The sequence below is a fragment of the Lucilia sericata genome, unplaced genomic scaffold (genome assembly GCF_015586225.1).
Source record: "Lucilia sericata isolate MDLA Ls3-8-SP2 unplaced genomic scaffold, ASM1558622v1 Contig000541F_arrow, whole genome shotgun sequence".
Lineage (NCBI taxonomy): Eukaryota > Metazoa > Arthropoda > Insecta > Diptera > Calliphoridae > Lucilia > Lucilia sericata.
This window is the reverse complement of record NW_023994551.1, coordinates 117,826-132,865: the sequence shown is the minus strand read 5'-3', so window position 1 is coordinate 132,865 and position 15,040 is coordinate 117,826. Positions and strand designations below refer to the sequence as shown.

The 15,040-nt window shown below is 28.1% G+C and overlaps 1 protein-coding gene across 1 annotated transcript in view; it reads left to right on the top strand.

Moving 5' to 3' along the window:
• LOC119605962 (nucleolysin TIA-1-like) overlaps nt 1–14,487 on the top strand; it is a 103,700-nt gene extending 89,213 nt beyond the window's left edge. The window contains exons 3-7 of the mRNA XM_037959315.1: nt 11,402–11,504; nt 11,674–11,866; nt 12,701–13,081; nt 13,885–14,044; nt 14,205–14,487. Of these exons, the coding sequence (XP_037815243.1) occupies nt 11,426–11,504; nt 11,674–11,866; nt 12,701–13,081; nt 13,885–14,044; nt 14,205–14,246 (855 nt within the window). The 5' untranslated portion in view covers nt 11,402–11,425 and the 3' untranslated portion in view covers nt 14,247–14,487. The remainder of the gene's footprint in view (nt 1–11,401; nt 11,505–11,673; nt 11,867–12,700; nt 13,082–13,884; nt 14,045–14,204) is intronic.
• The last annotated feature ends 553 nt before the right edge of the window (nt 14,488–15,040 follow it).

Here is a 15,040-nt window from a genome sequence, read left to right as displayed (position 1 = left end):
ACCAACTACAATAACAAGAGTAAAAATATAATGTTACCAGTATCCTTGTTATTCAAACTGTCATACAACTTTGGTAATAATTTTTCGTTTGGTTATGAGTTAAAAAAAAATAAAATGAAAAAACTACAAATTCTGTGTATCTGTACGCAGTATTAGAGTTAAGCAAAATTTTATGAACGATAATTTTATACTAAATTCTGAAATAAATTTTTATTTTAAAAATCTTACGATAAATCTGGCAAAGATCAACCTTACTGCACCCTTAGCTAAACTTAAGCAAATAATTTTAGAATAAAATTTATCCACTGGAGTAATAGTCAGAAATAGGAAATGCATTTTCTGTATGACCCTAATATAATATGCATATTTTAAAATACATTAAAAATTTTTCTTGTTTTTCCCATGTATGTGTTTTTCATATATTTTTCATGTTACACTTTATGCATCATAACTCATAGAGTTTTCAATAAAATCGTTGAATGTCCTTAAAATAAAATAAAAACAGAAATATATAGACAAAAAATTAAATCGATTTATTTATTTTTTCTTAAATTTAAAGTTATCCATGGTATATGTGGTGTTACAGACAGAAAAAAACCAACACATACATATTTGTTCTTCAATTTCAATTCAATTTTTAAACATTTACTTAAAAATTTAGTCTTATTGATATTGACAGAAAAAGTTACATTGTATTAACTTTAACAGAAAAAAAAATATGAAAAGTTTATACCTTCACTTTAAACCAAGACACAAAATCAAACTATTGCCGCTGAATGGTATATGTGTGTGTATTAGAGTGTTTAAAAGTTGTGTTAGAGTTTTTTGTATTCTCTCTCTAGTTTTCGATTTTATTTGTATTGAATGTGTCAAACAATCAGCAACAATGTTAGTGAAAGCGACACATCACATAAACTCATCGTCATCATTGTTGCACAAACTTCTATTGAAAATGAATATGTTCACACATGCACACACTATTACGAGGGCCAATTGAGAAGCTAAAGCATTAACCATATCGATATTAATATCAGCAATTATGGTAGTAACATAAAATTTAACAAAAGTGATTTAGTCTAAAATTTAGTTTTCAGTCCAAAGTTGAGCGAATATCCAACAAAAGGCCGTTTTCTGAAATTTACATAACATGATTATAATAATGAAGATCAAGTGGTAGTTAATTAACTTAACTATATTTTAAACTTGTTAAACTACTTATTAACTGTCCTACCTTATTCCCTTTAACTGTATGTGTGAGATCATACATTTGAGTTAACACATACATAAGAACATACATTGAATATTATACAAGTTCATATATACAATATACATAATAGAAAAGTCTGGTCTAACGTTTTATCTATACCTTAACAGCAGTCAAAATCCTATAAAACTTGTAGTTTAGATTGAACATACCACATATACATACAAATGAATTGACAAGCGCACACACAAACACAAACATTTACAAAACTATGCACATACAAATGTATAAATGTGTATGTCTAAATGCTTGTTCATACAAACTTACACAAACAAAGTGCATGTTTATACACATACATATGTTGACAATATGGTTTGTGATATTGCAACTGACTGTTCTATTGCAAAATCCCGAAACAACATCAACAACAATAACCAGATAGATACAACACCAATAAAAACACAAACAATTGCAACTAAATGCATACTAACATACAAATCTTATCGCACACACATACATAGATACAAACAAACAACATTGCCATATCAACAACATCATTCTCTTTAAAGTTGAGTACACACTTGTATTTGACACGACGATGAAGGAGACTGCAACAACTAAATACTGAGACCAAGCAGGTCAATTTATTTTAGATTTCTTTCTTCCTGCTTTTCAATACATACATCACTGTAAATATTCAAGTGAGTATGAATTTGTACAAATACTTTTTTCTTAAAATGGTTTCTCCTTTTGTGAACAAACTCTGCAAAGAAAAAATATATATTTTAACTGCAGTAAAAGTTTATCAATCATTTAAAAAGTAAATTGCTTAGAAAACATGTTTAAGACATGTTGCACACTCTGAAACATGCATACATAAGAATGGATATGAAATTAAGAATACGTTCAAAGTAGGGTAGTTTTATAAAAAAGATTTTTGTAACTTTAAAGTAAAATTGTTAATTTTTTGATAATAAAGTAAATGTTAGTTTGTACACAGTTTTGCCTAATAGATTGCAATATCTAAAAAACGAAAGGCTTTGCTGGATCCACAGGCAATAAAACATGCAATCATTTTGTAATCCAACAATGGAAATTTTGTTAGATAACGTATGATGAATTATTAACCCTAATCATATTTAAAACTAACTAACTAACTAACTAACTAACTAACTAACTACTAACTAACTAACTAACTAACTAACTAACTAACTAACTAACTAACTAACTAACTAACTAACTAACTAACTAACTAACTAACTAACTAACTAACTAACTAACTAACTAACTAACTAACTAACTAACTAACTAACTAACTAACTAACTAACTACTAACTAACTAACTAACTAACTAACTAACTAACTAACTAACTAACTAACTACTAACTAACTAACTAACTAACTAACTAACTAACTAACTAACTAACTAACTAACTACTACTAACTAACTAACTAACTAACTAACTAACTAACTACTAACTAACTAACTAACTAACTAACTAACTAACTAACTAACTAACTACTAACTAACTAACTAACTAACTACTAACTAACTAACTAACTAACTACTAACTAACTAACTAACTAACTAACTAACTAACTAACTACTAACTAACTAACTAACTAACTAACTAACTAACTACTAACTAACTAACTAACTACTACTAACTAACTAACTAACTAACTAACCTAACTAACTAACTACTAACTACTAACTAACTAACTAACTAACTACTAACTACTAACTAACTAACTAACTACTAACTAACTAACTAACTAACTAACTACTAACTAACTAACTAACTAACTAACTACTACTAACTAACTAACTAACTAACTAACTAACTAACTAACTAACTAACTACTAACTACTAACTACTAACTAACTAACTAACTAACTACTAACTAACTACTAACTAACTAACTAACTAACTAACTAACTAACTAACTAACTACTAACTAACTACTAAATTGTAAAAATAGCCACATATAAGGATTTTTTTTATTGCGAAAGAAATTTTTTGATTATTTTTGTATTTAAATTGCTTATTGTCAAATAAAATTAAATTGACAATTAAATCCAAAAGAAAACTGCAAGAAAATTATGTATTTTGTAAAAAGCTCAATACGTTCCAAACTACAAAACAATTCAGGTTTTAGATTATAATACGTTTTCAAATAATACTTTGTATTAATTAAAAATCACATAATGTAAATAAAGTACTTTTAATGATATTGCTATTACTAAGTGTCCATCAATTAATCTTAAAAATTATTTTTTCCAGAATTATTTAATTCACTTTAGGCTTTAAAATAACTTATTTACCAACAATACTTTTTAATTTTGTCTCAGTGTTTTTCCCTGTTCATACAATTAAATGGGATTTTAACAAGTTAAAGTTGTTACTCTCACATTTCTCGAACATACATACATACGTAAAAAAAAATTTTAGCCACTTATTTATAATGCCATTTTTAGAAGACAAAAAAATAGCACTTCATTTTTATTTCATTTATTCTTCTCTTCTTTATAATTTCATAGAAATTTTCACTTATTTCTTAGTATATTTGTTTTCTTTTATATTTGTATGAGTTCGTTGATTTTTTATTTTTATCACAAAATTACTAAATATGAAAACTATTTTATATTATAGAACATGCTCACGTAGATTACTTCCGCCGACGATTTTGAACAAATTTTCTACTGTAAAAAGAATGAGAGAAAATAATATTGTTAAGTCTAGAAAAAAGTATACATGCATATATATGTATGTATATCGTCACCTTCATTTAGAAATGGTGTATCTAAGATTGTTTTTGTTTTGTAACGTCATTAATAAAAAAAATTATGAAAATATTGTTGTGGGGAAGCATTTGTATGAGGTCTGTGTAAATCATAGACTGATTTCAACCTGTAGTTTTATAACAGTGTCTAGATTGATGGACACATGGATTAGACTATTTTAAGATGAGTGTAGGATCAATATTTATGTACTTTTTCAAACATCAGCAAAAAAGTTATGGAGGTAGATGGTGTTGGGTATAAAAAAATAAATAATTTAAACTGTATTTAATCTTTTATTCGGCTTATATTTCATCACATACAAATTTGTTTTAAAAGTTAAAAACATTTTTTCTAAATTAAGGTGACGATATGTATTAGAAAAAAGTATGTAAGAGAGTATAGTCCGGTATGACCGATCGTAATATACCCTACAACAGTTATGATAATATTTTAAATCTTATTTATTGTAAATGGACCAATTTCAAACAAAATCCATAGAGTTGATGCTTGCCATCTATACTTTGAGGACAAGTTTTACATGAATGGACAAAGGAAAGACGAACAGGTGGATAGATGCATAGAAATCGAAAAATTATTATTTCTTTTAAGCTGTGGACAGGACCAATTTTTCTATACGTTCTAAACTTCCGCAAAAACCCATCACACTAATGATTAGTGGGGTATAAAGAAAAACAAGGAAATAAGTTAAAGTTGTAACACACATACACACATTCGGCGTATACCACAAGTAAATTTTGATGCCTTGTTGTCGTTTTTACACTCAAAGAAATTATTTGAAAACTTCATTTTTGTAAATTTTTATCAATATTTCTTTTGATTTTCAGTGCAAGTAATTTAAAGAATCATAATTCTGAAAAATCGAAGAAATTTTGGATGAGAACACGGAAAATATAATGTGTAATATTTATTCTTTAAGTGTATACCCTTAAATATTTTTATACAAATACAATCACATTCATACTCTCATCAGCATTATCAACAAAGCATCGTTGCAATGTTGTTATTACCTTAAATGTAATACCTATTTCTGTTCGTTTACTTCTACCATAAAAATATACATACATATTGACATTAGTAGGGCTCAAAAATATTTAAAAAATTTAAATTAGGTACATGCATCTGTTCTTATAGATCAAAAGTTTCGCGAGTTGTTTTAAAAGTATATTTATATTAGTATGTACTTGACTACCAATAAAAAAATAGTTATTTCAAGTTATAATTTCTCAAGTTATGAGGATTTAAGTTATTTTTATGACATTTTTGGTTATTTTTAATACCAAATACATAAATGTATCGAATAGAAAGTAAGCCAATCAAAATTTTAAAGAGGCACCTTCCTAGTAATAAAAAGTGTATACATACTTACATATGTATGTATGTATATGGTAGGATACAATACAATTTTCTATGGTTGTGGCACTTGCAATCATTTTAACATGAATCACGTTTGATTCGCACGAATTACCTTTTATGTGAAATTGAAATTATAATTTTCGATGCCCTTGTATGAAATGGCAAATGTATGAAAACGTTTCGTTGTGCTCTTTAATATGTATTGAAACCACATACTAACACACACACACACACACACACAAAAACACACCTACCATATACAAATACACAATTGAACAAACTTACACGTACAAAATAATGCACAAACAACGATTACATCGTTGTTGCAGTTGCAACTGTACTGCCTGCAATATCATCATATGGGATATTAAAGATTCAATTTTGTGGTAATTTGTAAATGAAAACATTTCTTTTTTCGCACACATACTCAATATAAATTTATGTAATTTGCATTCGACTTTATTTTTATTTCTTATTGGTTTAATTTGTCACTCTATTTATTTGTTGATTTAAGAAGTTTAAAGACCTTAAAAAGTTTAATGTGTTTTTAAAAAATGGCAAACCCAGCAAAGTTTTTAAGACTTTTAAACAATAACAAGTAAGAGTGTTTTTTACGGTAATGCTGAATCTAAAAAGTTAATTTATATCAATTTGTGCTCTCTCTTCTCACACGTTTAGTTTCAGAAATATTAAAATTTTTGCATCCTATTTTCACCAACCTCACTTCACAAAATTTTTTTCCGAAATATAATTCTTCGATGTCATTATATTAAAAACAATTAGGGTTGCAAACCTACAAAAATTTAAAACCCAGTGTGGTTCTATCTAGAAGTTATGTCCAGTCAAAATTAAAAATTTTGGAAAAAAAATTCTTAAATTTATATATAAAACAACTTGATTGCAAAAAATATCTATATAATTCAAAAAATATATATCGTGTCAAGTGACCCAACTTTTAAAATCGATGTCTTCCGATTTGTATGAAATTTGCATACTATGGGATAGTAGGCCAGACACAAATTTTCAGCTCAATCGGTCAGTTCAGATAGTTATTTCTTCATTCTTTCAAAAAAAAATATTTTTTTTTATATTTTTTTCAAAATGGGCCCTTTTACTTTTTTTGTTTAAAAGAAAGATTGTACAATTTCCTTGAAGGTCTTTATAGTCCCATAATATGATCCTAGTAGGATATCTAACAAAAAAAAAAATATTTTTTAACTTGAAAATAAGATTTTTTTCAATATTTGGCACTTAATTGTACCCTATTTTTACAAAATGGACGTTTTTGTTGTATTTTTTTTACTCAAAAGAAAGCTTAGACCATTTTCTTTAAGAGCTCTGTGGTCACTTAGTGGGATGCTAGGGGCATATGTAAGAAAATAAATAATATTTTAATATATCGGAGGCGTCGAAGTCTAAAGAAATTGAAGCAAAGTTTCACCAAGCACCTTTGTAGTGTTAGTATAAACTTCCTGTATAAACATCTAAGATGTACGAAAATGTTGCTGGGTTTCTCAATAAACACTTAAAAACACGAAAGAAAAGTTGTCAGTCTATTACCATTAATTTAAAAGTTTTGTTATTTTCAACCCTCTTTTCACTCTTTACACATTTTGTTTTAAGTTTTTTTCCCTTGAATATTCACTCATTCACAACTTCTGCTACTACTATCCATAATCTTATTTTGAAACATTTTATTTTAAATATTGAATTTACTAAAATAGAGGAAAAATGAGCAAAAGAGAAACTTTACTTTGTATAATTCATATACTTATGTATATGTATGTGCTAAAGATAGATTTGCCATACAACCAAACAATCGTAATCTGCTTTTATGAAAATAATCCCATGATGCTCATTAAAATCAACATCAAAGACAATGGATCCCTTAAGGTTTCCTATTATGTATAACATTTTATTTATGTGTAAAGATACTACTATATGTATGTATCTATATGTGTGTTAGTAAGTAGTTCTATTATTTTTGCAAATATTTATTTATACAATGAGACATACATGTACATTTGTCTCAACAATCGCACACACATACATACATATGTTAGAATGTTTTTGTGTTAAACACTCTTTTTCAGTATGACCTTCAAAACAATAACCTTAACTATTACATTAGGGTAATGGATCTACTATATACATATGTATTTACACATACATATGTGTGTTTATCGCCAAGTGTGTAGGAGAATGGAAGTATGTTTAATATTGGCATTACAACATTGTTTGTATTAATAGATTTGCTAAAAGAAAAGGAGTGACCAGATACTATTTCAATGTTAATGACTTTTAGAAATGTTTATATTTGCAACGATTTATAGTGTTGTTTTTAAAGAAATTTCCAGGCTTTCAATATATGTTGGAAAATTAAATTTAAGCAAAATCAAATTATATAATTTTTTGTGAAACAAATTATAATTATTTAATTTTTTGTGAAAATTTGTATTTGTTTTGAAAATAACAAATTAAAACAAAATATATTTTTATATCACGAAATTTCGAACCTGTTTAATTATTGTTATTATATTATTCAGCCATTAAATATCTGGCCATCTTTTCCACACATATATACATAACATATTGACAACAATTACCACTACCATAAATAAATAAGACGACATATTTAACTTTAATAGATACGCACAAGAATTCCATTTAGTGAAGTAACTTTTATCCAAATACAATTGTTCAATTTATCGATTAGATATTTAACTGAAATCTTTAACGGATGTTGTCACTTCTGGGAAAATGGAGGTTATGTGTGTATAGCCATACGCATGCATGTACTTAAGTGATTGTCTTTTGAAGACAATAGACTGTAGAAAATTTGTAATCTTAAGAAAGCTTAACATGAAATTAAAATGACTGAAAGAAGAAGATATTTAATATTTTACATCAATAAGTTAGAATATTATTACTTGAAATATAAAAGGATTTAAATGCTATATTATAATTAAATAGCAGTTTTTTAAAGCTGGTATAAAAAGTAATTTTATTTAATATATTGTGTTAACGTAAAAGAAAATAAAAAATTAGCCTAATTGGATTATTTAACAACAAAAAATTATAAAAAAATAAATAAACCTTAAATTTTATACTTAAAAAAAGATTAATATATTTTAAATTAATTATACCTCCAATAAACTCTTTTATAGTCTAGTTGTGAACAGATCACATTTATCACTTAATTCCCTTCAAGACTTTCTAGATTAAGAAAGGATACAACTTTAACTTGTAAAAGCACAACCTCTGTGCTTTTGCCAAATTGTACTGGCTATACTAGCTGTGTGCTTTGCTATCCTAAAGTTAATATAAATAAAAATCCCACTTTACGATTTTTTAAAAATTTTAGCTCCTACAGTTTCCCAGATATACGATTTTTTCCCTAATAAAAGTACACGCCCCGTTTAAGTTGATACCAAAATTCCTCCGATATATTTTCTCAGATATATGTGGGAGGTTCTACGCCCACTTTAGCTAGGTTGCCAATTTTATTCCCATGTATACATATAGATATCAAAGTTATATACAAAATTTGAGGACTCTAGCTCTTGCAGTTTATGAGATAAGCGACTTTTAATACTTATTTTGTAAGTGGGCGTGGCACGTCTCCCACTTGAAGTGCGAAAGTAAAAAGTAGCATATAGTTTCGTTCAGACATCGGGGAAGACACAATGAAAATTTCAGAAAAATCGGTTTGGCCGTTTAGTTGTCTATAAAGTCCAAACAAACAAACATACTAACACACAGTTTTATATATCGTCATATTAAATCCAAAAGGCCCTAAATTACAAAAAAAATCAAAATCGACTTTTTGATTGATTATGATGCACTGTATTAAAATACACGTTCCTGCTAAATTTTACACTTCTACAATTAAAATCAACGTCGCTATCTTCGAAATTCTAAAAGATTATGTTCTAAAAATACCTTAAAATTCATGAAAATTTTAAAATTCTTTTGAGTTTTTAACTTCGAAATTGTAAATGTAAAACAAAAATGCCACTTTTAGCGAAACCTTGCGATTTATAGATTTTTTTAACAGCTTTAGAATTTTTTTAAAAAAACTTCAATTTCCGAAAATCTTTATGAAAACATATGCTTTCCATGTTTCGGCCTATTTGACCAACAAAAACCTATTTTAATTTAGTTAAAAATGTTGAAATTTACTGTTTTTATACCCTCCACCACCATCAGAGGGTATATATAACTTTGTCATTCCGTGTGTAACACCAAGAAATATACATCTGACACCTAACAAAGTATATATATTCTTGAGCTTTATGAAATTCTGAGTAGATTTCCGTCCGTCTGTCCGTCCGTCTGTCTGTTTGTGTAAAACACGCTCACGTTAAAACGAAGCAGTAGAAATTCACGAAATTCACACAAAAAATTTCAGACTACCTCGAAAAAAAATAACGGTTTTTCTCCCAATTCTTAAGTAGTTTTCTCAGAAACTACCAAAGATATTTCGTCACACAATTTACCGTTAGTTTACCGTTAATAACTCCCTAAAATATATCGGTATCAACACAAAAATTTTGCACATACAAATATAATATGAATAGAAATCATACTACCAACGTAGATCTCAGTCAGTCCACAATTGGTCATAGCTCCCATATAAGGTCCACCTCCAAAAATCACCTAAACGGACATATTTCATTGATAAATAAAGCTTTTGTGATAAAATTCGAGCTGAATATGTTCTGTGCACATACAAATCATTCTACCAAATTTCTTTTCGGGTCGGTCCATTATTAGTCGTAGCTCCCATATAAGGCAGAAAATCACTTAAACGCACATATTTCATTGTCAAATAAAGGTATCTTGATAAAATTCGACACAAATATGTTTCGTATGAATCACTCTCGGATAGTACCATATTTGATCATAGCTCCCATATAAGGTCCACTTCCGAAAATCACTAAAACGCATATGTTTCATTGACAAATAAAGCTATCGGTATAAAGTTTAACCTGAATATGTTTTGTGTATATATAAATCATAATACCAATTTTCCCCGGATCGGTCCATTATTGGTCATAGCTCCCATATAAGGACCTCTTCAGAAAATTATTTAAACTCACATATTTCATTGTCAAATAAAGTTATCTTAAGAAAATTCGACACAAATATGTTTTGTGTACATACATATGAATCACTCTACGAAATATTTCTGGAGAGGCCTGTAATTGGTCATAGCTCCTATATAAGGTCCACTTCTGAAAATCACTTAAACGCACATATTTTATTAATTAATAAATCTATTAGAGTAATATTCGACTTGAATTTTTTTTTGCATATAAATCATTATACGAAATTTTTTCTTGATCGGTCCATAATTGGTCACAACTCCCATATAAGGATCATTTATATTACTTATAATAGCGTTTTAAGTCATTATTTTAACATGGTGATGTCATTGGAAACAACTACTTACCATAACTGCTTACAAGTAATTAGAAAGAGTGGTCAATGTAAATATTACGTAAAAACATATACAGCTTCTATAGCTTCACGGAGAAAATGACTAATGAATTAGAAAGTATTTATATAACACATTATTAATAAGACGTTATAAGACTACTTATATGTAATCAGGACGATATGTAGTAGTCATTGAAAAGTATGTTAATAGCTAAGTAGTTACAACTGAAAATCATTACCGAATTTTTGCTGGGAACTTGTAGGATTTCTTTTCTAACATTAACAAAATATTATCTAAATTAAATTTTTATTTTGTTTATAAATATTTACAATATTCTATTGAAAAATAAAAGGTTAAATACTAAGAGAAAACTTACAATTACAACAACAAGAAACCTAGAATGGAACAATAGAAAACATAAACCCCATGTCTTTTATTTGAAAAAGACCGGATATACGTTTTATACAATTTATACATTTACTTATTTATTGCAATTTTTATTATTATCCTCTATTTTTTTACTTTTATGTTGCTTTGTTCAGTGTTCGCGCTATTATTTTCAATGTTTTCCCTTTTTTTTTTGTGTGTTTTGCAGGAAGCGGAAACCGCCATCACAGCCATGAATGGTCAATGGTTGGGTTCACGTTCAATACGTACGAATTGGGCAACAAGAAAACCGCCAAACGCCAAACCAGATGGTTAGTATTAATGCATTTTAATTAAATTTTATATAAAAAAAATAATACAAATTATTTTATATTAAAAAGGGGTAACAACATAATAGAAATTTCATTCTATATACTTATTTATTACCTTTTTTTTAATTTTCCAATTTAATTTATGAATATCCATAATAAATCATTTCAGCCAATAGCAAACCTTTAACATTCGATGAGGTTTACAATCAGAGCAGCCCCTCAAATTGTACCGTATATTGTGGTGGCATGAATGGCACGTTGGCTGGCTTTCTAAGCGAGGAAATTTTACAAAAAACATTTTCACCATTCGGTACGATACAAGAGATACGTGTGTTCAAGGATAAGGGTTATGCATTTGTAAGGTAAGGTTTTCTGTTTTAAATATTTCTTTATTTTAATTACAATCAGGTAATTTATATGTGGAGAATTGTATAATTTGTTATAGATATTCTGGAAATATGCCAAATTTTGGTTTTGGATTTGCACATTAGTTGGCAATATTTTTATGATTTTTTGATGATTGTTACATCATTATTTTATGTTAAAAAAATAAATTTTACAAAGAACGTTTTAAGCACTTGCTGTAAAAAAGTAATAAAATTCTTATTACTCGAATTATTTGCCTTAACAACATATTGCAATAGGCCCTTTTTTATTAAAGATTGTTAAATATTATTCTATAAAATTTCTTAAAAATTTAAAAATCAATTTAAAATATTTCTTTAAACGTTAAGTCATTTCCAATATAATGTAATTGTTTAATACAAAAGATCATTATTTTAATAAAACAGTTGCAACTGAAACATTCAACATCCATAAAAGCCAGCGAGGCTAATAATCATTAAATCCCACTACCATTTGAATTAATATCGTAAAAACGTCAATGAAAATGAAGTGATGACTTTTTCCTCCTACCGATTAAGGTCATTCTGTGTATTTAACAGAAAAATACTTCCTACACTTGCTTACATACATATGTACTGAAGACATACAAATATTTATATATATTTTTCTGACATTATATGTATAAATGTATGACCATGTGCATTACAACGTACATGATTTCAATGATTTTTAAGTTAAATTGAATGAATAGTTATTTGTTCGTACAATTTGTACCATGTATGTGTATTTATATACAAATGAATAACACTGCTTGCCACAAACTCACATATTCTCTCTCTCATTTGTTGTAGATACTCTACTAAGGAAGCGGCAACACATGCAATTGTTGCTCTACACAATACGGAGATAAATCAACAGTTGGTCAAGTGTGCGTGGGGCAAAGAAAGTGGCGAACCATTACATATGGCTGCCTTAGCAAGTCAAGCACTCGGACACGGATTTCCGTTTGGTACAGCAGCTGCAGCTGCTGCAGCAGCAGCCTATGGACAACACGTAACCGGATATTGGTATCCTTCAGCACCCACTGCATACCAAACAGCTGCTGCTGCTGCTACAGCAGCCCCAACAGCGACAACAGCAGCAAATGCTTTACAGCCGGGTCAATACTTACAAGGAATGCAAGGATTTACAACATTTGGACAGTTTGGCGGTTATCAGCAAGGTTTTATGGGGTAAGCTAATATCATTTTGCAGTCAGTTAACTTTCTGTTTAATCTTTTATTTTATAATACATTAAATAAAATTTATTACTTGCTTATTACTGGTTAATAGCAGTTAATGTTATAAGAAATAAATGTAGAAAGAAATTGTTAAATTTGATAATGTTTAAAATTATATTTTTTTTTAATTTTTTACATTGAAGAATGGGTTCAGTTAGTACTCATTTGTTCCCTGATTTAATAGATTAGTTGACCTATTAAAATTTTTCAGAGGAATAGAATTTGAAATTTGAACACTTGGTTTCTTTTAACTGATTGAAAACGCATTCAATTGAGATCTTAAACTAGTTTGGACTAGAATATGTTCATAATTATGAATTATAGCAAAACTGTTATATTTTATTTTTAAAAACGTTCAAAACTTATTTTAAACGATACATTACTATAGTGGAGACGGTATTATAAATTCCTGTTGATTTTGTATTATACAAAAATGTTGGTCGTGTACCCCATTTAATATACTAATCAACTTAGAGTAACTTCCTGACTCGTTTAAGCCATGTACTTTTATTCGTCATACTGGCTTTTCATATCAAGCATGTGCGCAAAGTTCACCTTGTTGGCCTCCATACAACAGGATAACCATACAATAAACTGAAACTCATAATTACGCTTAAAATTAGAGTTTCTCTACAAAATCCCCATGTTAGCCATTTTGATTTTTATGTATAACAACTTTAAGTCACTTTTGTATCATCTTCTAACCATTGAAATTACGCTAACCAATAAATTTAATTTCTTTAATTTTCTTTTAGAATGGGTGTTCAAGTGCCAGCTACATGGCAAAGTATACCAGCCCAAGCACCTTTACCCGGAACAACAGCACCACAAATTACGCAAACTGTTAGTAATTCCCTACCACAAACTGCTGGAGTTGTAGCATATCCCATGCAACAGTATCAAGTCAATCCTCAGGTAAAATTAAAAATAAAAGAATACTACATTTTAACTCCTCTACTTCTACCCTGTAATATAATATAAAAGTCCTCTAACACAAGCACTTTATAAATCCTACTTATTGATATTCAATTAAACTGATTAAATGATGATGTTACAAATTCTCAATATTTTATAGATTGCAGAAGATGAATGGCTGGCACCGAGTCTACTTGTGTAGCTGCCATGATGACCTCCTATCATAGGAGATGCTTGTTATGCAGCAGCTACCGCAGGAAACTTAAATACGAGTTTAATGCCGTGTGCTTGTCCAAAAGCTTTATTAGCTACTAATAATTCTACAACAACTGCAGCAGCAACAACTACAACTAATAATTCAGCAGCGCCTTTATATGTACAGCAGGCAACATTAAAATGTCTGCCACATCACCATCCTCATCAGCAGCAACAACAACAACAACAGCAGCAATTACAATATGGAAATCATTATCCTTATTACGTTTATCAGCAGCAGGTATTAAACAACGATTTCGCTTCTTCAACGGACATGTACAAAGATCATCATCATAAATATTCCATAATTACAATTTAAAATCTTTACATACATTGTTGGCTTGTTGGTTAAGAAAACCAAAATATAATACATAAGTAAACTTTAATACAAATACACATAATGTCATACATATATAAATTGTTAACAAAAAAAAAAGTATATTTATAAATAAAAAAGAGCAATTATTTAATGTATAAGATATAATCTAAATTATATATAAAATAAATATATAAGTACTGTTTAAGTACAATAAAATTTATGCATGAGTGTATTGTGTGTATGTAGCATTAAGTAGGTGATATTGAAATAAACGTAGACATATTTACACATTAAACTGAAATTTAGCGATTAAAAAAACATAAGAAAACTGGCTTTACATTGATTGCATAAAGATACATTTATTATTCATTTGAGGTTGAGCTTTGTTTCATTTGTAGTTCTTAAAAGTTATTATTTATGAT